Below are 24,978 nucleotides of genomic sequence, written 5' to 3' on the forward strand. Positions count from 1 at the left end.
GCATTTATTTTGCTAAAGTTAGTTTTTCTGTTTTGCACCAGGCTGCTCTATATAATTGTATGGATGCATGCATGTCACAGAGAATTATTGAACAAAGGGATCTTTATGAAAGTACAGGAGAAGCATGGAAAAAGGCAATTTCAAATAGTGTTTACAAGAAGAGAGACCAAGATTGATGGACTTGGATATTCTACAGGCCCACAACAATTCCAAATTTTGACTCATCACCTTTATCCTCTTCCCATACCCCCACTCCCCAGCCTCTTTGCCTTCCCAGATTGCCTACTTCAGAGAACGAAAGCATCATGTACCCACCAGCTGTCCAAGCTAGATATCTCTCGGACCACTCTGAACACTTCTCTCCTCTCACCGAAACCTGTAACCTCTACCTCCTGAATCCACTACCTCCTATGAAATCTGCCTGCTTCTTTTCTTTCAGTACTGGACTATTTTAACAAGCTCCTAACTGGTCCCTGACTCCACCATCCTTTCTTATAGCAATTCATCCTCCACTCTTTCTAGACACACTAATGATCTGGTTACTCTGCTGCGGCTCCTCATGTCCTCTTTAACAGGGTGACAAGACTCCATGTGATTTGGCTCTACTTATGCCTCACCTTTAACACACTCACACTCACTCTAGCCACCAGTGAACTAGTCTCAGCTCCTCAAAGGCAGTGTGTTTTCTTTCATCCCCTGGCCACTGAACACACTATTTTGAATATCTCATACAATCTTTATGGGTCTTTTTTCCCTTGACTCGCCTTTATTTAATTATCACTTTTGTCTAAAGCCAGATGCCGCTTCCTCCAGAAAGACTACCAGAACTTCCCCCACTCTCCAAAGTCACACTGGGTGCCCTAGTCCTGCAGTCTTAAAAATTATACTTTTATTTCCTAGTATACTATTCTGGTGTTCATCATTTGTTTTCTAGATTCTGCTTGGGAATTCCATTGTCATGGCCTACCCCAGCAATTTTTCATTTTACCTTTTTTTCTCTGTCTTTTCTCTTCCGTTGGTAACTCCTTCTTTGCTTCCTCTACTGTCTCACATTTGCTCTCCTAATCCTTATTATGGTGCTAGCATTTGCAATTGCATTTCTTTGCCTCCAAGCTTTGATTGCCCTCCCTGCCTCACTCTCCTCACTTCCGTTGTCTCTACATTAATCTATGAGTCCCATCGCTTTGACCCACATTCATCAATATTACAGTTTTTAAGCTGAATGATTTAATATTTGCCAGCTAATCAATCTGATGGAGATCTTGCACAGCATTTGAGTTTTTAACTAAAAAATTGACCTTCTCTTTCAGGAATTCTCATTGCCATTAGAGTTGTCATAATTTGATAAGAAAGAGAAAATTATCTCCCTGATTAAGATGGGAGAGAAGGGAGAAAAGTCCAGCCACCAGAGCTATTGTTTTTGTTTTAACAGTCATTCTTTTTTGGCTTCTTAAAAAAAACAAAACTCTTTTCCACCTATTTTTCCAAATGTCAGCAAATAAGAGTATATTACCCAGTGACAATTACATCAATGCAGAGAGAAGAATATATTAACAAAACAACAGAGACATCTCTCAGTCTAACTTCCAGTGGTTACCACAATGACCATGCTATTTATGTCCCATGTCCTCTGGTCTTAAAGTTATTAGTGTGAGTTTATGTGAGTGGCACACCTTTGCTTTCATTGGTCATTGGATGTATCTGTCAAACCACTTGAAAGACTGTTTTAAGTGAATAAACCATTGAGATAATAGTGGATTCCATACTTGAAGTGTTTTTCCCAATCAGAGGGAATCAAGCAATCTTGTGAGGTTATGCATTTGTGTGTAATTAATGTGATTTAACCCTCAAAGACAAATCATATATGAAGGAATAACAATCAACTCTTATCATAATGCACAATTTATCCCGTTTTAAAAATTCTACTGATCTTAGAGTCACTGCATGTCAAATATGGCAATCTTTGTCCCCAAGCCAAGAGGAGGAAGACTGTTATGTTAATGGATTTGTGCATCAGTGGCGTTTTCCGAAATATTATCAATCTATGGAAATGGGATCAATTCCTTAGTAGAAAGACCACGATGAAGGTACAAAATAGAGATATTAGTTAAGTGATATGAAGGTGGGTTTTGAGTAGACTGCCTATTGAAAGAAAAGCAGAAGAAACAATGTATTATTTATATAGTTATCTCTATTGAATTTGCCTTGTATAGTAAGTGTTTACACACTGTGGTTAATATTAAACAGGCCAATGTAGGTATCAAAAGCAATCAAAACTTATTATTCAGTGGGCACTGAATATTTTCTAGGCACTGTGATCATGCTGTGGACATATCATTCAATTTTCACTCTTCTATCAGAGAAGTATTGTTATTTCCAACATTTTTAAATGAAGAATATGCAAATTACCAGCAGAGCTGATTCTTATTTCTTTGATTCAAAGCCCAAGCTCAGAGCCACTCACTGGGCTTTAGCACCTGCTCCTTTATGGAAATTCTGGGGTCAAACAGCCAGAGTCTTCGTCACAGCTTTACTTCTTAAGGACTTGGGTTAGCTGATTACCTCTCTGTGCCTATTAGCTTTTCTGAAAACTGCATGACAAGAGAGTTTAGTTCATGGAGACATTATAAATCTCAAATAAGCTTCTGTAAGGAAAGTGCGTAGGACGTAACTGACATTACTCAATTTAAAGATATCTATTATTATTATATAATATCAATATAGGCTGTGTTTATATAGGAAAAACTCTTTGGTTCGCTCCACCTTTGCTCCATTTAAAAATCCTAATTTAAAGAATAGTAATTTGTTAGTAGCTGACAAATAGTAATTTGTCAGCAGAGATGCACGTTCAGGCAGAGCTGCTGAATTTTGCCAGTCTTTCTATTCTGTTTCATGTGAAGATAGTGTGGTGAAAATTAGGCGTTCTTTCCATTTTGTGAAAAGTGAAATGGCAACTCAATTTCCTTCATCTACTTTCACTGGGCTTCATTTGGAAGCTATTGTGAGTATAATGGCTTGGTCTTTGCCCAATAAACTCCTGTCAGAAAGGCACCATTTCTCTGGAGCATCACAACGTAAGTGATGGAATAGGTATTAATTTTGAAGTTGGATCTACCAAAAATTAAATCCTACTTTTGCCTTTTACTAGCTTTCTGAGCCATGATCAAATTAGTAAAATTTTATAAAATTCAGTCTCCTCATCAATAAAATAGGAATATTTAATTCAGAGCAACAGTTCCCAGCTGGAGGTAATTTTGCCCCAGAGGACAGTTCTGGAGACATTTTTAGTTGCCTCAACTGAGAGGGGGAGGTTCTCGTGGCAATAAATGGATAAAGGGCCACTGATGCTGCCACACATCCTGCAGTGCTGGGACGGCCCCCACAAGAAACAATTCTGCCCAAATGTCAATAGCACCCTGACTTAGGGTGTTGTTAGAATAAAATAAAATATTTGTAAAGCACTTACTATCACACAATATGTGATAAGTGCTCACGGTTCATTAATCCAACAAGAATAGCTTCTTCTTCTTCTCCTACCCCTCCTCCTCCTCCTCCTCCTTCTTCTTCTTCTCCTTCTTCTTCTTCTTTCTTCTTCTTCTCCTCCTGCTCTTCCTTCTCCTCCTCCTCCTCTTCTTCCTCCTCCTTCTTCTTCTTCTTCTTCATACTTGCCATTTTCTAGGCATTGATCATTAATGTGAGTTTCCAGGCTTCCCCTTCTGTTGGGCCCAAGTATTGTGATAAACTACTTCACACTGACATGTCTGAGATTTCTTCTTCTCCCAAAACTACATGCAGTTTAAAAAGAAAGTATTTTAGATCTTGATTATGAGTAAATCCCTGTGATGGAAGGTCACCCTTTCTGGCACCTGGAAACATTTGGTTTTCTCTAGCTACCTATTGGCCCTAGGAGGTAGAGATTAAGCATTGTAATTTTTATCTCCCTGGGCTTGTTGCAAGGATTCAATGAAACAATACAAGTAAAATGTCTGGCATAGGACAGGTGTTTGATAAATGTAGATCCATCTTTTATACATATTCTGTCTCTGTCTCACCTTTCTGGGGATTAGGCATGTAATCGTATTTCAGGAATCTTCTTTCTCTAAAGTAATCTGTCCTGTGTTTATCTTCCCTGTAATCAACAATGGACTCTTTTCCCAGATGATACTGTCCAGATTTGAAACACTATCCAACCGGTTTTGCTGTATTTACCTTTTGCCGAGGTGGCTTTGCACCTTCCTAGCTGTATACCTGGCACAGTACCCTTTCTTTCTTCAGGCTGTGTTTCCTCATTGTACAGTGAGGGCAGTCATGACCTCTCAGGTCTTTTCTGGGTCTCACATGATTCTCTTTCCAAACTCAGTCTGCCAGCACTGAGCTTCTTCATGAGCATCCTGACTGGCCTTATCATGGCATGCTTCTTTTGCATTCTAAGTTTTCTGGTACACCCTCACTCCCTTCCAAGTAGATTATGACTCATAAATATTTTAAGATAGTTCTTTTCCACCTGTGTTTCTCATAAAATTCACAGGGTTCTATAGCTCTTGAACAATTGCTCTGAATTTAACTTTTTTTTTTAACCAAGAGGATTCATAGAAGTTTAGGTTTACATAGATTGCTGTAGATTGTCATATTTCTTTCTCTGTTGGAGGAGGTATCACATACTGGTTGGTTGAGTATTCATTAAGCAATATTAGCAAATATTATCTCTTAATCATATTATATCTTAATTAGCTATTATATCTTAATTCACTAGCAAGGGTTTTTTTTCATGAGCTAATTAAGTGCACACTTCACACATTGGTGATTGCTACCAAGGCGGCCCTGGTAGAACTGAGTAATGGTGGAAGAATACAAAATGCCCCACATGTCAGGAAGAGCACCATTGACACTGTGTCCTGCATATAGTCATTTTCAGTTATTTCCAATGGGCAGAGGGAAAGGAACTTAAATTTTTTATATAAATATAATGATAAAAGACCTGAGAAAGCCTGGATTTTTAAGTTCTTCAAATAGTTGGTTGCTTTTAGAAGTTATTGAAGGGCTGGAACCACTGGGACAGTCATGTTCAATGTCAATATTTAAACTCTTTCACTCTGCTAATACTTTGAAATATCTCTCATAGAAATTTTTTATGTTTGGATATTGTGTCCACTAAATAAAAAGCAAAGGCTTTGTATTTAAAAAGATCTGAATTTGAATTCTCACCACATGTCAACTTTACAACTTTGGATTCAGATAATTACCACTTTTAGCTGCCGTTTTTTCTTCCATGAAAAGAAACTAGCATCCTAATTGTCTAATGAGATTATCACTAATTCACCATTCACTAATAGGATTATTATGGCTTGAAAGGGTTAACTGTTACCTTATTCACTTTTGGAATCACTATGTACCATAGGTAGAAAGAGAGCTGTAGTACATCTTTTGAGGTGTGAGTCAAATATGTTGGGACTGGTATAGCAAAGTGGCTACCATTCCAGAGAAGAAACAAGCCACCTACAAAGTACCTTAGCAATAGTAATAGTGCCTGTCCCCTAAAGCATTGACCAATATTAGTGCTAGAATTGCATAGGTTCTCAGAGGATAAAAAGGGTACATTAAACGGATAGTAAGTGAGTTTACATGAATTTAATGTAGTGTTCAGGACTCTGGTTATAACATAAAATTTACTCTCACTAGATTACGCCAAAAGAGAACCTCTAGGTTTATAAAATTATAAACTTATAAACCTTGAGATTGGGCCACTTAAGATACTGCTAGATATAGGTCTGTCTCTTCACTATTTATCAGCTTTTCCTGTCTCACTTGGGTTCTTTCTGAATAAACGTCCTAGCATTAGGTATGGAAGACGGCCATTGGGCTCACACACCTCTAGTTTGGCAACCTTCCAAATCATAGAACACATATGATCCACCATATTTCACCAGAACAGCCCCAATGAGGACTTGGATTCACCCATCCTGAGTCTCATGCACATACCTGAGTCACCCACTATGGTCAGGGAGTGAGGAGTACTCTGTTCAAATATGGGCCATGTGTTCCCCTCTGGGAAGGCATAGCACCATAGTTGACAGTCATTTAAGGGCAACATGAAATAGGGAAAGAAGGCAGCTTTTGTTGGAAGAACGTAACACACAAACTTGGTAGTTAATACATACATATTTCATTTTAAGAGACAAAAGACGCTGAGATATTGATTGAGAGGAGCTGTAGGCTTTGAGAGACTTGTTCCAAATTACAAAAAAATCAGTGAAGAAAAATGAAAAAGAAAGTCTCTAGGATAAGGAGGACCAGGTAGGAAAAGGGGTCAGGATACGCAGTAGAACTTGCAGTAGGCAAATAAATACATTTTGGGCAGAAGTAATCAAGTGTGATCTTAGCCCGAAACAGCGGAGACTAATATGAGGAAATAAAACAAGGAAGAAAGCAAGTCAAAAACAAAAAGACTTGGAAAATGGAATATATGTGTCATCCAAGAACACTTAAAAGAACAAGGCAGTAGACCAGGTAGTCTACATTCTGGATTCCTTGCTTTATACAAATCATTGCATTGCTCTACAATCTCTAACAGGTGAAAATCCTGAGCTGAGAGGGCATATCTAATCATTATCAAATAGGAAAATTATATAAATAGGAACCATGGGCTGAATGGTTAAGAAAGCTAATTTTTACCTAAATTGTTTAATGTTTTAGGGATGTTTATACTAATAAATTATTGAGTGATGGTCAATTTATATATATATATATATATATATATATATATATACACACACACACCTTTTATATATAAAGTATGCTTTATACTTTATATACTTTGTATCTAAAGTATACTTTATACTTTTTACTCTGTCACACACACATTCACATACTATAAACTAAATTTTACTTTCTATACACAGCAGGCTTCCTCCCTCATTCATTTATGATACAGATATTCAATCAATATCTGCTACTATATGCCCTGGCACACTGATCTGTGTGTGCCCTGGAGCAAACTCTAGAATTCAGAAAGAAACAAGCACATCCCTTGCAGTCTTGTGGGAAAGCAGACATTAAGCCAATAAACCTAGAAACCCACCTATATTTCCACATTATGGCACTGTGAAAGCAACAGGGAAGAGGTTGGGACTAGCTTGAACGTAGATGTGTGGCTGGCTAAGGGAAAATCACACACAAAACTTTGAGGTATAAAAAAAGGCCTGGTTGTGGTGGCCTGTAATCCCAGCACTTTGGGAGACCAAGGTGGACAGATCACGAGGTCAACAGATCGAGACCATCCTGGCTAACGTGGCGAAACCTCGTCTCTACTAAAAATACAGACAATTAGCTGGGCATGGTGGTGGGTGCCTGTAGTCCCAGCTACTTGGGAGGTTGAAGCAGGAGAATCGCTTGAACCTGGGAGGCAGAGGTTGCAGTGAGCTGAGATCGCACCACTGCCCCACTCCAGCCAGGGCGACAGAGCAAGACTCCATCTCAAAACAAAGAAAAAGAAAAAGGCTGGCAGGGCAGGAGCTAAACTGAGGTGATGGTGTATTTTATTTTATTTTTATTTTTATTTCCTAGCTTGTGCAGTAGAGCACACATTCCTGCAGGTCAAGAGCGTCTTTCGTTTCTTTTGCATTCCTCCCAGGGAGTGTCCTAGTTGTTAAGATGTTGTCTTTCAGCTCCAAACACACCCCTTTATACTCTATTTGTGATGCCAGGACTGGGATTTGGATTAGCCACACAGGCTAACTATACTTTTCCTTTGCCCAGCTGGCTTTCTGTTAGGCTCTGTCAGTAGGGGGTACTAGAGGGAGACAGTAAAACATGGGGAAAATTTCTTGCTTGCCCCTTGCTCCTATCAGCGTCAGCCCAGCTTTCGTTTACTCCAGAAGCAGGTTCCAGTTTCCTTTTTTCCCCTCTATAATCACCTGGCCCCGGCTGCTTCAAAGACATCAGCACCAGCAGGCCACATGTCTTCCTCAGATGTCTGGGTCCAACCTCTACAAGATGCCTCCTCTAAGCTTTTAGGTTCTAATAATTACATCTTCTTTTACTTGTCTCCGTAGACTTAAGGATGGTTGCTACCTCCTGCAGCCACTATCTTTGTCTCTTCACTGTCACCTGTTTGCATTTTCACTTCTCCCATATCTGTCTAAACAATACTTACGTGAAATTCTCCCTGTTCAGGTAACTGGTGGGGTGCCTGTGTTCCTGACTGACTCTGATGGATGCATGGATAGTTTAACTGTCTATTCTTGCCCATACTAACCATCTCTCAATAGAAGCCCTCACTGGGCTCCTCCAAGGCCAACTGTCCCTGAGTAAAAAAGGTCAGCTGCAAGCAAGAAATGGTAATTGTCAAGCTTGAAGACAAACTTTTTTTCAGAAGCTCTCATAGCCTGCCTATTCCCAATCTCCATTATGCAATATCATTTTCAAGGTTAGCAGAATTATAAAAACATAAATTTGCCCATTATTGACTTTTCAGCTGGGATACCAAGAAAGTCTTTCAGTAGCTTCGATAAATTAAATCTGGCCACCTTGCTCCCAGACTGGCAGGCTCCTACATCATTGACAGAGAAGACAGGGGAAAGCAGTTTTCCCAGCTGTTGCAATAAATGATGTGCATTGTGCTCACAGCCATTAGCAGGTGGAAAATTTGAAGTGTGGGTACATTGCAGAGCTGCCTGTTTAAAAAATGCATAAGCACTTTGTGAGTTTGCAAAGTCATGTTTCACTCAGCTCAGTTTGAATTTTTCATAGGGGAGAAATATTCTGTAGTCTTTCCTGTTTTACTTCTTCTTTATCAGTAAGAACTGCCGCGGTCAGGTCTATAGTGGAAGGGGGCCAAGTCTAATCGTACAATTTGCTTGATTAGTTCTCAGTTTTTCTAAGTTGTAAAATGCTTGAAGATTTAGGGCTTTAAGGACTTAATATAGCTGAGTTTCCTGCCTCTCCCTATTTAATCCAAAATGCAAATTCTTTCCCGTTCTGGATTTCAGTTTATTTGATACATTTTCAAGTAAATTTTTATCCTGAAGGGCTCATCCATTTGTGAAATTTTAAGCACTGCACTGTAAAGACTCCTTCCTTCCAAAAACATCCCCTGGTCACACACCATGTGCCCGACACAGTATGTGCTTGTGGTCACTCACTCACCATTCCTATGCTGAAGCAGACAGTACTAAGTACTCAATACACATTTTCCTGATGCATCCAGCTGTAACATCAGTGTCATTACTAATGTGTGACTGGCTAGACCTAAGAATTCGTTATGCAGTGTATTGGTGGGAACAGTATAATTGTATCATATAGGAAGCTCCTGATTTCTTTCCTTTATATGGAATAGCATCAGGGTTGTAGTAGAACAACGATGTATAATTGAATGGAATACTTAGTGTGTCACAAATCATAAAACATCCTTTACTTTAGCTATCTCATTTAATTTTCTGCAAAGCCCTGTGAAGTGAATGCTACTAGCAGCTATATTCTTCAGGTGAGTAAACTGAGGCTCAGGGAGTTGAAGTAATTTATCCAAGGTCCCATAGCTGACAAATTGTGAGGCCTGACTCTAGTGCCTGAGACCTGCACTGCCATGATATCAACTTGTTACAATTCAACATAGGTGATCAGCTCATTCATTGATTATCATCAAACATTTATCAAACCACTCTCATATAGCAGGCACCAAAAATCATATAATATTTAAAAAATTCAGCATGACTTATTAAAAAACAAGGTGAGCTATAAAGCTCTCTGACCAGCAACTAATTAACAACTTTCCAAACAGGCAATAGATTTTTTGCTTTTTTAATATCAATAAATCAGACTTTTCTTGGAATAAAATTGTTTTCTTCCCAAATTTGGCTAATCAATTGTAACCTATTTTCTCCCCAAATGGAGAGAATTATTCCAGCCACTATTGAAACCTCAGCAAATTGGAAGCAAAATACGTTGCAATTTGAAGTACCAAGGTATTTGTGAGATCGTTGCTTGCTGTAATTGGGGGGATTCTACAATATTTTCTGTTACAGAACTGACCTTTCATAGATCTTTCTACACTTTCCAAGACTTGTAAGCACATCACAGTGGGACTGCAAGGTCAAAGGGGTCTGGAGCTTACATGTGTAACTTCTGTGTTCTGATTTAAAACCTCTTTGCTTATAATTAGGTTCTTGGGAAGAGGGTAGTCAGGTAGACAGTTCTCCTAGAAAAGAGATGGGTTATCTTCTCATATCTGATTATGTTTCAAACTTCACAATGACTCTTCATGTAGTACTACAGTGGGACTGCAGCACTATTAACCCTATAATAGTGGATCAACTGGACGGGGCCCTTTTTATCCTATCTTTTTAAAAATTTAATATAACATATAGACTGCAGAAGGCATCTCATAAATTATCTTGCCAAAATAAATGGCAAGTAAATCAGTCAGATGTTCTTATAAAATCTTGAAACACGGTAGTATGACAACCTCCACTAGAATTAAGTTTTTAAATTTCCCTTTGATAGTGATAGGGCCCAGGATAAGTGGAAAGCAATACTTCTATATGTCTGGTAGCTGGAGGATCCCAGATGATATTTAAATACATGATCATCCCAGCAGTCCAGGGAGGAAATAGCTGCATCCTTGCCAGGTTCCTGGCTTGGCACATAGTGAGGGCTTCCTGCAGTGTTCCACATGAATATACAGAAATTCTTTGTGTTGTTAAAATAACTTTTGGAAGACTGGGTGCAATGGCTCACACCTGTACTCCCAGCACTTTGAGAGGCCGAGGTGTGCAGGTCACTTGAGGTCAGTAGTTCAAAACTAGCTTGACCACAGTGAAACTCCATCTCTACTTAAAATACCAAAAAAATTAGCTGGGCATAGTGGCAGGTGACTGTAGTCCCAGCTAATCAGGAGGCTGAGGCAGGAGAATTGCTTGAACCTAGGTGGCAGAGATTGCAGTGAGGGATTGTGCCACTGCACTCCGGCCTGGCAGCAGAGTGAGATGGTCTGAAAAAAAAAAAAAAAAATTGGAGAAGACTCAGGTTTTCTTCTGGGTCCATTGAATGAAATGACTTTACCATGGGAAAGGTGACTACCTCTTGGACAAAAAGACATAGGAATTGCTTCTCTACTTGTTCAGCAAGGTTTATGGCCAAAATATTTTGTAATCTTGCTTTAAGGTAATAGGTGTATCCCAGCATATATTTCTTCTCTTCCTCCTTTTTGTATTTCCCTACTTCCTCTTCTTTCTTTTCGTAAAAGCTAAATTTAATTTCTGAACTTTTTCAAAAAGGTTTAAAACCAGATTGTCTCTGGTTTGATGTGATTACTTTTCTTCAGCTCAATTCATTGGAACCATTTCCAGTTAAGTCATTTTGGTACAAGGGTTGCCGAGTTTGGGGAAACAGAAGCAGATTCTGCCTAGTGAAGGTAAAAAAATGATCCCCTCAAAATCTGTGCTGGCAGACAGAAGCCATTTTCTGGTACTGATATTTTCAGTCACCAGCTGGTATATGTTGAACTGTTTTTATATTGCATGGACGATGTGTAATAGCCTGAGATAACTAGGACAATGGTGCTATTGTGATTCCTTTTGGCTAATTGGATTGTTGCATTTAATTTAATGGCTTTATAAATACAATGATTACTCGGGGAAAATTTTAGAAAGTGGCTTGAAAGAGTGAGTATAATTTAGGGGTACTTCTGGAGTTGTAATTTATAGAAACTTTTGTTTATTTTCCCAAAAAAATAAATGTATGGAGATAAGTTGGTATATATGTTTAAATCATTTACTGTGTAAAGGACAGGCATTATACAAGAAGATAGGATGTTACTTTCTAATAGTTTTCATTGTAATTTTTCTCTACTTTGACTATATTAGAAATAGCAATAAAGTAGGATCCTGTATAATGTGACTTATTATTCATGAGAATAAGATATAGTGTAAGTCAAAATGGGGTTTCCTTAAAAAATATTTAAAGGTACTACATTATCCTTGTCCTCAATATCATAAAGGAATTTGCTCCCTTTTTTTTTATGGATTAAGAACAAAGAATTATACGAGTGCCCAGCATGTAATACATGACCAGTAAATAGTACTAAGTTAACGACTCCAGGAAGACTGTAGCTATTCAGAGGGTGGGAGGCAGGGGGCAGTGATTCCTTTTTAGGCAGTTGCTTTGTGCCATGATTGTGGATTTTTCTTTTCTGGTTGATGGAGCCACTGTGCATCTGTAACATTGCTCTGTCTTCGCATTGCTAAATGCAGTGTTATGAATCAAGACTCAGAGGGATGGGAGAAGAGGGACTCGCATTGGCTTAAAAAATAACACACAATATGGTTTATCATATAAACGAAAAGCTCACTGGTGAGACTAGCTTCAGGTATGGCTAGATCCAGGTACTTAAAAGTTATAAGATGATCTTTTATTGAATTTCTACATTGTTCCTTGGCCTATTTGCTGAGATTACAACAATGGATACCTCACTATGCTCATGTTAAGGAGCTCATGTCCTAGGAGCTAATATGATATATAACAGAATATAATATGTGTAATAATAGAGGTACTTACAAAGTAGAACTATAATTCAGAGAAGGGAAAAAAGCAAATACTTCTGAGGAGAGTTTAACAAGAAATTCAGAGATGTTATAACTTTAAAATTGCTTTGAAGTAGAAGCAAAGATTTTACTAATAAGGATACTGAATAAAATGGTTAATTGCCATGGTTATGGCCTTTGGAAGATCAGTATTCAAATCTCAGCTCTGCCACTTACAAATTGTACAAACTCTGGCAACTCTTGGGGTCTTAGTTTCCTTGTATGGAGACTGAAATTGGAACTACTGTGTTGACAGAGTTATTGTTAAGGACCAAGGAGATGAGGGATACCCAGATAGGGACAGACACAGAGTCAGTCCCCCTTCCCTGGTCACAGTCATTCTGCTTTGATAGCCTCCTCCTGTTGTACCTGACTGCTGTCACTTGGAGCTTTGGAACTTTCCGTCAGCTATGGAAAATTGGCCGGCATTTATTGAGTGCTTACTATGAGACAGATACTGCATTAAGAATTTCACTTGACTTATCTAACTCCACTCCAGATAGTGGGAAAATTATTACTCTTATACTATGGATTCAGAAACTGAGTCTGAAAATCTAAGGGATGTGCCAAGGTGATAAGCTTAATAAATGATGTTACCTGGGTATTTCTGACTCCCGTGCTCATGGACTTAAGCATTATACTATATTTCCTCTTATGTATATGCCATCATTAATTTCCTCTCCTCATGGACTTAGCTTTGGGGTGCTCCTGTTGCAGCCAATCCTGGGTGTCACCCCATTTTTTCTAAAAGCATGGTTCTGTGATGCTTGTCTTATGTGTGTCTGTGTGTATGTCCAAGTGCTATGCTGCTACCCCAACGGACCTGGCTGGCATTAATTCCTTGGGTCCTGTGCTCTCTTTGCAGGTGAGCCTTCCAGATGGTCACCCTCACACTGCGATTGCTGCTGCAAGAATGGCAAAGGTGACAAAGAAGGGGAGAGTGGCACGTCTTGCAATGACCTCTCCACATCTAGCTGCGACAGCCAATCTGAGGCCAGCTCTCCCCAGGAGACGGTCATCTGTGGTCCTGTGACACGCCAGACCAACATCCAGACTCTGGACCGTCCCATCAAGAAGGGCCCTGTCCAGCTGATCCAACAGTCAGAGATGCGACGGAAAAGCGACTTACTCCGGACTCTGACTTCAGGCTCCAGGGAATCGAACATGAGCAGCAAAAAAAAAGCTGTTAAAGAAAAGCTCTCAATCGAGGAGGAGCTGGAGAAATGTATCCAGGATTTCCTGAAAATCAAAATTCCAGATCGGTTTCCCGAGAGAAAACATCCTTGGCAATCTGAACTTTTACGGAAGTATCATCTATAAGGGAGGGGTGGGGGTGGGAAAAAAAAAAGTCATCATTTTGAAACTAACCTCCTAAAAGGAATTAATATTTTAAAGGAAAAAATACAACTAATGATGCACATTTCTTAGAACACAATAGTCCATTGATATACTACTGCCTACTTTACCTAGTTCACCTTAACATGTAAATCCACAGGGTAGATTTCTTTTTAGATGTGGAAGTACCAGAAAATCTTTTTTAGTTATTTGTTTGTTTACTTGGTCCCATGTGCTAAGTATCTTATATGTAATGAGAGCCAGCTACATGAAAGTAGCTGAGAGGCCTTGGGAGTCATTTATCCCAAACTGGTTTTTTCCCTCTCATCTTCTACCTCCCTTCTTTGAATGAGGGTGTGGTAGAAAAAGATCTGGCCCAATGGCATACGTTTGGAATTTTTTAATTTTGCTTTTTCCTTTTGTTTATGGGGTAAGGGGGGAATGGCAGATTTATATGACTTTTCACCTAAATCTATATGTGCCAGTTTATATTGACTCCATATGCATGAGTATTTGTGCAACACAAGCACAATTAAGGATGTATATACACACGGTGCACACGATGCCAGGGCCGAGACATCCCAAGGACTGTGCTCCTGCTCCCAGCAGCCCTCTCTTAGAACATTTCAGATGGATGAGACTCTGACTCTTTCTTAAAACTCTTGTGGGAAGATTTCCCAGCCTCTCTTGGCAACACTTTCTAACATCGAATAACCTTCATCATCAACAAATTGTCTTCTTTATTTTGAAATTAACACCCTCAGGCTCCATTTTACTGCTTTCTTTGCCCTTTCTCTGTGTTAAGAGAGGATGAGGAGAGCTGGTCAAACATTCTTTGTATTAAAAAATCAAACATTCATATTCAGAAAATTTACTGCTAAATGACCCTACACTCAACCTTCTCTACCCTGAACTGAATTGTCTTTCTCTCAAAGTTTTCAGAGTTCTCACTGCCCACAGTTTAATGGTGTGGTCTTTCTACATAATCCACATTAAGTTCTGTAGTTCCTGTGTCACTGTGGAACTAAGAACATCACACAGTACTTGAATAAGGTTCTGGCCTTTTCTTTAAGTTGTATTCCACACACCTCCTAATAATTTCTTATAAAAATTTTAAACTGCGAAGCTACATTGTTACTTGCTTGTAGCCAGTTTTGTTTGCCTTTGGGATTTGGGGTTTAGCTGTACCCATGCTAGGATTTAGCTGTGTCATTTTTATGGTACCTGTAACAACCCAACTAGGTAACTGGAGCCCTAAAATTAAGGTTTCAGATTTCTAAATGAAGCTATCCTTTTTAATTACATCTTGACCTGTATAGACACAGCCAAAAAGAAACTGTTAATAGCCATCCATCCATGTAATTCTGTGTTTATAAGGTACCAATAGCTCTTTCATAGACTTGTGCTACATGAAGGTTAAAAGATCAGTTTTTATTTTCAGCATTTCTCACGCATTTTAGTAGTAACTGAAAAAATAATTTGTCAATTATTAATTGTGTGCCAAGCACTCCTCATTTGTTTTATTGCGCGTGTGTGCATGTGTGTATGTGTATCACAGGTAATAAAGGCAATTGGATGATGTCTATAGGAGGAAAACAATGACTAATTTCTTCCTTTTGAAATCTTTCATTGATGCACATTTATTATGTAAGAGGTTCTGTCTTGATTTCTGTTCTTAGTGATGATTAGTATATAAATATCTTTCAGAATTTTTGTAATTCTTGCCTTCACACTTGGATGACAGACTCAGCCAATGTTTTCTTGTCCTGATAGTTTGAATAGAGTTTAAAGTTTAACATAAGTGAAAAAGAAAGTTTATCTTGAGAGTTGAGTTGTTAAGAGAATTATAATTTATGGATTTAAGTGATGTTCTTTTCTGTATTAATATATTAGCAGATATTTGATCTTAACTACAACATAGCTTTGTTTGTAAAGCCTACCAGTATGTCTTCATTCTTTTCAATGTTTCTGATAGCACGTGAAAATACCGTCATCCTAATGACAGAAGATCTTGCAAAGAATCACAGAGCTTAATGAATGAAGAAGTTGAATTTTGGGAAAATATCCTGAAACTCACTTTAGTCAAATGATTATTGTGTTGTCACTGGAAGTGCTGTCAAAAACTTTGGGGTCTAACTAAAATAACCAAAGTCCCAACTTCCTTAAATTTTACATCTGACTGTAATGGCCTCAAGACAGAGAGATAGCCTCATAAGAGTTAGAGAATTAAAATGACAGTCAACCCTATATTTCTACTACATTCTTTAAACAGGAAATTAAACACTGCGAAAGAAGTGTTCATGGCAGTGTTCCTCTGACTCGTGACCTGTCATGAGTTTGCTCTGCTCTGGCATTCCTTATATACCCAGTGAACAAAGCTAGGATAGAAAACCTGTTTAAAACTACCACAACAGCATCATTTTATTTTGGACCAACTCTAGGCTGGTACCCATCCTTTGGTAAAAAATTCAAGTAACACAGCAGCATGGCGTTTATTTGTGTGGGTGTTTATATAGAAATGAACATAGACCTGGTCAGTAAAGGGCTCTGAGGAGGAAACCTTCAGTCTAGCTTGAGTGGAGTTATCAAGTGAGGTCCGGGTAGCCTGCAACGTTGGAAATGAGTTCTGGGTAAGTGAGTTATAAGATTACATGCTCTACTACCCCTGGTAGTCACTGTGACTCAGGCATGTTTCGCTGAAGTTAAAGTAGTTTTTCGAACTTTTAATTTCATTCTGAATAAAACAATATATATGGTTTGCTTTTTGAACATTGATTATGACAAGAGCCATAAATTGCTAATATGAGGAAGTCAGTAGTATCAAATGGATAAAATGAATGGGGAATCACATGTGTAGAGCCCCAACTTAGATTGCTTTCTGGAAAATCCCATGATGCTAACATCCAGTGAGCTTGGGGAGATCGTTTCCTGAAGGCATGTGGGTCTTCTGAAGTCAGAAACATATTTACAAAGTCCTTCTACCCACTATCGAAAAGGAAGTGATCTGCATTCAGCAGGAAAAGGGGAAGACAGCAATATAAAACTTTTCAATCATATGGTAGTGTGTTTTCCTTTCCCCCGCTAGGAAAAATTGCACTGAGATACTGTCAAAAAAATAATGCACTGATGTTATCCTTAGTATTTATAGGCACAGTTATCTTACTGAAAATGCATGCATGGTGAATTAAAATAAAAGGGGGAACAATGTGTTCCCTTTGCTCTTTATTCCTTCATAGTTGTATCTATTTCAACCAATTCATTTTGGGGGAACGCATTTATTAAAGGCTGCTGACACGGAAATTTTCACTTTTCACTTAGCCTTGTTTGATTCAGAGGAACCTTTATCCATTGGCACAGGTGTGTTGTGTGTTCTAGGTCCTATTACTACCTTTTACTGCTTCTGGATTACTTTTGCTTCCCTGGGCTTTAGATTCTTCTCTCAGTATGCTTTGTTGGTGCCAAGGAAAACATGCTCCAATGAGACAAAGGGAAGGCATGCATGGTGTTTTGCAAAATTGCTTGATACCAGCTCCCACAGTGGGAACCAAATTTTGATTCTTACACATTTTCCTTTGCTACTACTCCAGCCTTCCAATATTGTATCTACTATAGTGTGGATCTGTGAATTTGAGTGCTGGTATTTTCTGACACTATATACCATGCCGTGGAATTTGACTAGCCTTGGTCTTCTAGATGATCTTTACTGGAATTAATAAGACTCTTTTTGTGAACTTTTGGGGAGAATTCTTTGTCACCTTCACTTGACATAACAATTTTTAAAAGAAAATCGAAGAGAGTTTATTTTTCCTTTTGGTGACTCTGTGGTAGATGAGTATTTTTGCCAATTTGCATGCTGGGTTATAGGTTTAGCATGGGCCATTTCTCTCTTTAATGTCTTGGTATTGTTGGTGTCTTGCAATCTTGATGCCCCACAGTTTCAATGTATTTATTTTCTTTTATATTGTCAAAATAACACACTAGAGAAAGAACCAGAGTGAGCATTCTGTATCCTAAATTACAATGGAGTTAGGTGTCATGTGTATAGAACTGTATAATGATTAATATCTGCAGAGAAATTAGACCAAATGAAGCCTGCTAGAATAGGTTTGATTTATATTGCCTTCATCATTCTGGTTTCAGACGAAATGGTTATTGCTCTCCACCCCTGCTGAAAGAGTAGAGTCTTAAACTTTAATAATCACAGCCTTGTGATGCAAACACAGAGCTTATTTATTTGAAATGTCTGTTATTGCTGTGTACATAGAAATGGAGATTCTTTTTCCAGTGATCTCCATTGCAGACTTTTTAGCAGTGTTTCTTAATACTCAGGATGCACAAAAATCATGCACAGCACTTGTAAAAATGCAGATTCCTTCAACCTAACTTCAAAGAGTCTGATTCAGAAACTTGAAGCAGGGCCAAGAAATTTGCATTTTGACCTAGTCTCCTTAATAATTTTGATGAGGATTGTCTATAGACCTTTCTTTGAAAATTCTGCTGTTTAGGGAGTATGGAGAGGTCAACAGTTCCTTTACTTCTTAGACGCACTTCCTCATTTTCTCTTACTTTCTTCCCACTACAAACAAGTCAAAGCATGAATTATTTATTATCTTAAGAGAAAACACCAAAAGAAAAGCAACCTAAGACTAGGGCAGAATAGATTTTCATTAATTCTTTGCCATTTCATCTGCTGTCTCTCAACCGTAACCCTTTCTCCATATAGTGTGTGTATGTGTATGTGTATGTGTGTGTATGTGTATGTGATTTTTTCACCAAAAAAATAAAAACCTGGATCATTATATTCTTAGCCCTGGGTAGATGGGAGCATGTCTCTGAGTGAGATACATTCTAATGATACCCAACAAGACATAAAAATAATGATCTTTCCCAAGGAGAGCTGTTTATTTCTAGGTCCTTACTTAGTATGAGTTGTAGAAAATTGTAAGTGATTCATAATTTAATGATGTATATGGCCCGAAAGGTGATTCTTTTAACTGCACATAAAATACAACCAGAATGAATGTGGAACAATTAGTGAATTCAGCTATATTTTACCAATAAAATCCTGAACACTGAACTGTTAAATGTGTCCAATTTGACTCAGTCAGGGCTATGAAGCTCTCAGATATTTGAAGATCCTGAACCCTGACATCAACTAAAAACTTGAAGTCAAACTCATGTATGAGAATAAATGCAAAAATGCAAAAAAAAAAAAAAAAAAGAAAGAAAGAAAGAAAAAAGAGTGAATTCAAAAGTGTTTCAATAATCCAATTGGTCCTGTCCATTTAACGGAATAACTGGATACATACCAAATCCCCCCATTATAAGAAATAGAAAAATAGAAATCACACTTGTCATGATCATGAGTGAATATTTAAGTAAAGATTATTGCCAAAGGAAAGTGAGGGATGCTTAATGAAACTGATGAACATGAGCAACTAATTACGATAAATTGACCAAGATTAAAACAAAATTGGTTAAATTTGATTCAGTTTCTTGCCCTCTCTCCTCTACTTCCTAAGTGGGATCCCTTTTCTGCCCTGGCTTCCTAATATTCAAAAGTGTTTCTCTTGCTTGTAAGCAAATTTTTGTTGTCAATTGGGTAAAGAATGTTAAGTTCCTAGACTGTCATCCTTGCGTTATTTAGGAACTTTACTTTTAAAAGGATAAAGAAAAATGTGCCTGGCCTAGCAACCATCAAGGGCTTGTCCTGGAGGAGGACGGGGGTAATCTTCCTGTTAATCAGCTTTGTAAAAGCAGTTATGTGCCACCCAGAGGGTTTGTTAAAACTCTTGTCTCCAGCAACCTCTTCCATCTTATCAGTTTATTTTTAGAATTGACCTTTAGCTAATTTACCTCCATTAGCACAATGAAAATCAACATAACTTCATATTCTCTCCATGCTGACGTGGTCTCCATCCATCACAAATGGAAGCAGAACGGCATAATAAAGTAGTGAAGAGTTGCTTTCAAATTACATCAGTGTGCATGTGTGAGTGTGCACACGACCATGTGCAATTTTTAGGTTTATGTCAGTTCAGCAGCAAATGTGCATGGGAGTGCTATCTGAGTGCATGGAAAAAGCCTTTGGTCACATAGTTCAACAGCTTTTTAGTTCAGCACGAAAGTTTATCTTTACTGTGGATGTCAGCCTTTAAGAATGTTAAGTAAAGCTGGTCTCCTCAAGTGAAATTCAAACAATACTAATTTCTGGGGAAAAATCAAACTCACATCCATGCATATAGTGAAGAGTGGTATCTTATTCAGAAAAGAATGAAAAAAATAGAATGTATTTTTGAAAGCTAAAATAGACATCAAATACACATTAATCATCAGTAGCTTTTAAAAATTGCAGTCAGTGTTCAGTGGCTTAGCTATACCTTCAGGTGAGAGACAGAGAGAAACAATTTCAGGGAACTCTTTGATTCATGTGGGTTAATTGCATTTAAGGCAGTGGTTCTCAACAAGGAGTGCCTTTGCACCCCAGAGGTCTTTTGGCAATGCCTGGAGATATTTTTTGTTTCATGATTTGAGGGGTGCTACTGACATTTAATGGATATAGGCCGGAGATGCTGCTAAAGATCCTACAGTGCACTGGAAACCATTGCATAACAAAAAGTTATCCAGCCCACAAAGTCAATAGTGCTTAGCTTGAGAAACTCCACATTAAGCATGGGTTTAAATTTTTCCAAGGCTTTTTTTTTTTTTTTTTCTGTACCATATATGGAAAGTCTTCCAGGTCAAGAAATAAGATAAAATAGAACAATAAAAATCAGAACCAGTTTAAATGTGTATAGAAATTATTTGAAATTAGACATAATTATCTCTTTATACAGACGTGAAAGCTGACATTTAGAGAATTAGGAAACTTCTTCCAGGGATCTGGTAGTGATGAGGAAGGCCTGTAGTTTAGATGTCTGTCTTCTTTTACTTCAATCTTTCTGACTCAGAAAAATTATACCTTAGTAATGTTGTCAATCTTTTAACAGCTAAATATGTTTGTTGTGAAGCACTCTGGGAGCATTTTCAGTTCACGTGATGCTGTTAAAGATGTTTCCCAAGCTGATCAACGGTAGAATACAAGGTGCTCTCACAAATGAAACCAGTACGGGGGAGAAAGTGTTTAGAGCAGGCCAATGATGTCATTGTCTATAACTGCTTATCATGCACTTTGTTACTTTGAGTTGAATATTCCCTCACTGAGGATGATAAAATCTTATTGGAAAATATGTTTCCTAGACTCACACACGGGGGCGGCTCCCATGTCCTTGTTTCCAAAGATGTGAAAAGTCTAAATACAAGCCCTGGCTACTGAGACTTATTGCTTAGTTTATATGTACTGATTTTATTAGAACACAAAGCACATTTGTGTCTGAAATGATTTGACATTTTTCTTTGAATTTATCATACCGATATCCCAGGGATGGAATAAAGATAGAGTCATTCTAATCTCATTTTATACAAGGTAAACTAAGAACCCGGAAAGTTTAAATCAGTCATTTATTTGTTTATGCATATATCCAGCAAATATTTGTTGGGTACATACCATGTATAGGTCACTGTCATGAGCATTATAATGTCTAGGCAATCAAATTTCGGATAAAGAACTTGAATTAAGATCACTCAAATCCTAGACTAACATTATTTTTGTATGTAGTTCTGATCATTATTCTAGAATTATGGTTTAAATATTGAGTTATAAATAATATATATTACAGATTTATTACTATGTGCCAGAAACTCTACTAAGTGCTTTACGTGCCATATCTCATTTAATCCCATCATAATCCAATGAAGTAAGCCCTACCACTATCCTCTCTTTACAGATAAGGTCAATGAGGCTCAGAAAGATAAAGTAGCACATAAAGGCTCATAGCTAAAATGTGGCAGAGCCAGATTTTCCTCTGAGTTTATTGGACTCTAAAGGCTGCTGGCTTAACCATCTCATTGTACAATCTGTAATCTCTGTTTCTCTGAACTTTGCCTGTTTTTCCTCTGTCCTGTTCTAAACGAGGTAGCATCCCAGCCTGACATCCTTCCTAAAAATCATCTTTTTTTTTTTAAATTGCAAATGCCATTAGACATGCATCTGCCTAGAAGGTAAAGAAATGGCAGATTTTCTATAGGCTGAACTTTATGCCACAAAAATTTTCAAGGGGGCAGTCATGTTGTAGAGCAGGTATCTGGTGAGTACTAACATGCTAAGAAACTCACAGTGACAAGCTAGCTTCCATATCAGGAGAATGACATCTCCAATTGCTTTTTGTGCTGCATACAGATCACTAGGGCAAGCTTCAGAGGAAGTAAAATAGGTGTATGAACATGTTTATGTATGTTTATACATGAGTGTATCTGTGTATCTCCTATTTTCATCTTTTGATTTGCTAAACATTCTCATTTTTTTTGTTCAAGACAGGTCAGATATCCAAATGTGATTAACGGCTCTCAGCATCTCATCATTACTAAGTTGGGAAAAGAGAGGCAGCTTTAGAAAAGAAACTTCACTGAAATGTGTGTGTGCGTGTGTGTGCGTGTGAGAGAGAGAGAGGATCAAGTGTATTTATGTGTGTTGCATGTGTTTATGTGTAAAATTATGTGTATATATGTATATATGTGTGTACATCTATCTAAATGTGTATATATATATCTATAGCTATACATATGTATACACCGATAAACAAAGCTCATAGTTTAAACTTTGGAATTTTGAGTTTGAAGAAATTACTGTTATTACAATTTATATTTGGTTTCCTAGATAGTCTAATATAGTTCTGATTTCCAAAATTCTCTTCCACTGAAAGTGGATATATTTATTTACGGTACAGAGAGTATTAACAAAACATTTAGATTTAATATCTATGAATAATAAACCAAACAAAAGTGCATTTAAGGAAACACACCAAATTTGTAAAAAACTGGCTTCCTTATCCAAACCATTTGTTGGCATTTCAAACTACATGTGTTCGAACTTTTCCATTACAAAAACAAAAACAAAAACAATAAACTGAAAACACTGCCAAATAAGCAGTGATAATGTTTAAGAAGAAAAAGAAAAATGTAGGTGTATGATAGCACAAATTCAATGGTTATTGCCATAGTAGTACTTCACTTACCTAAAGGTTAATTTACTATATCCTCGTTAATTTCACTTTATCACTTCTGGGGGTTTCTGTGTCCCTACATGATTTGTCGATGGAGCTAATTATCTGCTTAATTATTTAAAGTTATAGTAAATAATTTATAATGTGCATATTGTAAATAGATACTAAAGGTCAAGGGCACATTGTAATAATCACAAAACACTTTTTAGTCTCCTGCGAATAATCCTTGAAGCCTGTGTATACAATACCCAAATAGTTGCTCAAAGAAAGAACAATGTGAGTCAAATACAAGAAAACCTTACTTACCTATTTTGGCATTCTACAGACATAACAACCAAATGACTAAATTTGGGGCATCTTAAGGATACAGGAAGTTATGTACTCATTCATAGCCATGTGCTTTCCATATTATTAGGGGATGTGAAAAACATTTAAAGTCAACCTATGCAAACAGAGATTCCGTGCTGCTCCTTGCGATCAGTTTGTATGCACACAAGCCCATACCTTCAGCTGATAGTCCAAGCACCGATTCCTCCTTCCCGAGATCTGTCAGGTGTGCCCACACAACAGAAGCACTTGTAAACTAATCAAGCACAGTAATTGAATTCCTTTTTCACCAGCCTTCTGCAAATGTGGTCTTAAGAAACTTAAGAAATAAGATCTACTTTTTTTTNTGGTTATTGCTCTCCACCCCTGCTGAAAGAGTAGAGTCTTAAACTTTAATAATCACAGCCTTGTGATGCAAACACAGAGCTTATTTATTTGAAATTTCTGATCTTGCTGTGTACATAGAAATGGAGATTCTTTTTCCAGTGATCTCCATTGCAGACTTTTTAGCAGTGTTTCTTAATACTCAGGATGCACAAAAATCATGCACAGCACTTGTAAAAATGCAGATTCCTTCAACCTAACTTCAAAGAGTCTGATTCAGAAACTTGAAGCAGGGCCAAGAAATTTGCATTTTGACCTAGTCTCCTTAATAATTTTGATGAGGATTGTCTATAGACCTTTCTTTGAAAATTCTGCTGTTTAGGGAGTATGGAGAGGTCAACAGTTCCTTTACTTCTTAGACGCACTTCCTCATTTTCTCTTACTTTCTTCCCACTACAAACAAGTCAAAGCATGAATTATTTATTATCTTAAGAGAAAACACCAAAAGAAAAGCAACCTAAGACTAGGGCAGAATAGATTTTCATTAATTCTTTGCCATTTCATCTGCTGTCTCTCAACCGTAACCCTTTCTCCATATAGTGTGTGTATGTGTATGTGTATGTGTGTGTATGTGTATGTGATTTTTTCACCAAAAAAATAAAAACCTGGATCATTATATTCTTAGCCCTGGGTAGATGGGAGCATGTCTCTGAGTGAGATACATTCTAATGATACCCAACAAGACATAAAAATAATGATCTTTCCCAAGGAGAGCTGTTTATTTCTAGGTCCTTACTTAGTATGAGTTGTAGAAAATTGTAAGTGATTCATAATTTAATGATGTATATGGCCCGAAAGGTGATTCTTTTAACTGCACATAAAATACAACCAGAATGAATGTGGAACAATTAGTGAATTCAGCTATATTTTACCAATAAAATCCTGAACACTGAACTGTTAAATGTGTCCAATTTGACTCAGTCAGGGCTATGAAGCTCTCAGATATTTGAAGATCCTGAACCCTGACATCAACTAAAAACTTGAAGTCAAACTCATGTATGAGAATAAATGCAAAAATGCAAAAAAAAAAAAAAAAAAGAAAGAAAGAAAGAAAAAAGAGTGAATTCAAAAGTGTTTCAATAATCCAATTGGTCCTGTCCATTTAACGGAATAACTGGATACATACCAAATCCCCCCATTATAAGAAATAGAAAAATAGAAATCACACTTGTCATGATCATGAGTGAATATTTAAGTAAAGATTATTGCCAAAGGAAAGTGAGGGATGCTTAATGAAACTGATGAACATGAGCAAC

General features: G+C 37.6%; 1 protein-coding gene and 1 long non-coding RNA gene across 3 annotated transcripts in view; both read left to right on the top strand.

The window, feature by feature from the left end:
- KCTD16 (potassium channel tetramerization domain containing 16) overlaps positions 1-17,117 on the top strand; it is a 260,962-nt gene extending 243,845 nt beyond the window's left edge. For both annotated transcript variants that reach the window (XM_017532300.2, XM_017532301.2), the window contains exon 3: positions 13,441-17,117. In XM_017532300.2, the coding sequence (XP_017387789.1) occupies positions 13,441-13,895 (455 nt within the window). In that variant the 3' untranslated portion in view covers positions 13,896-17,117. The remainder of the gene's footprint in view (positions 1-13,440) is intronic.
- A 567-nt stretch (positions 17,118-17,684) lies between these two features.
- On the top strand, positions 17,685-24,307 carry LOC108307102. The gene is made up of 3 exons (XR_001826405.2): positions 17,685-18,086; positions 20,824-20,825; positions 23,720-24,307. It is a non-coding gene; the product is annotated as an uncharacterized LOC108307102 (long non-coding RNA).
- Positions 24,308-24,978: the final 671 nt, after the last annotated feature.

Source organism: Cebus imitator, unplaced genomic scaffold (assembly GCF_001604975.1).
Source record: "Cebus imitator isolate Cc_AM_T3 unplaced genomic scaffold, Cebus_imitator-1.0 Scaffold76, whole genome shotgun sequence".
NCBI lineage: Eukaryota > Metazoa > Chordata > Mammalia > Primates > Cebidae > Cebus > Cebus imitator.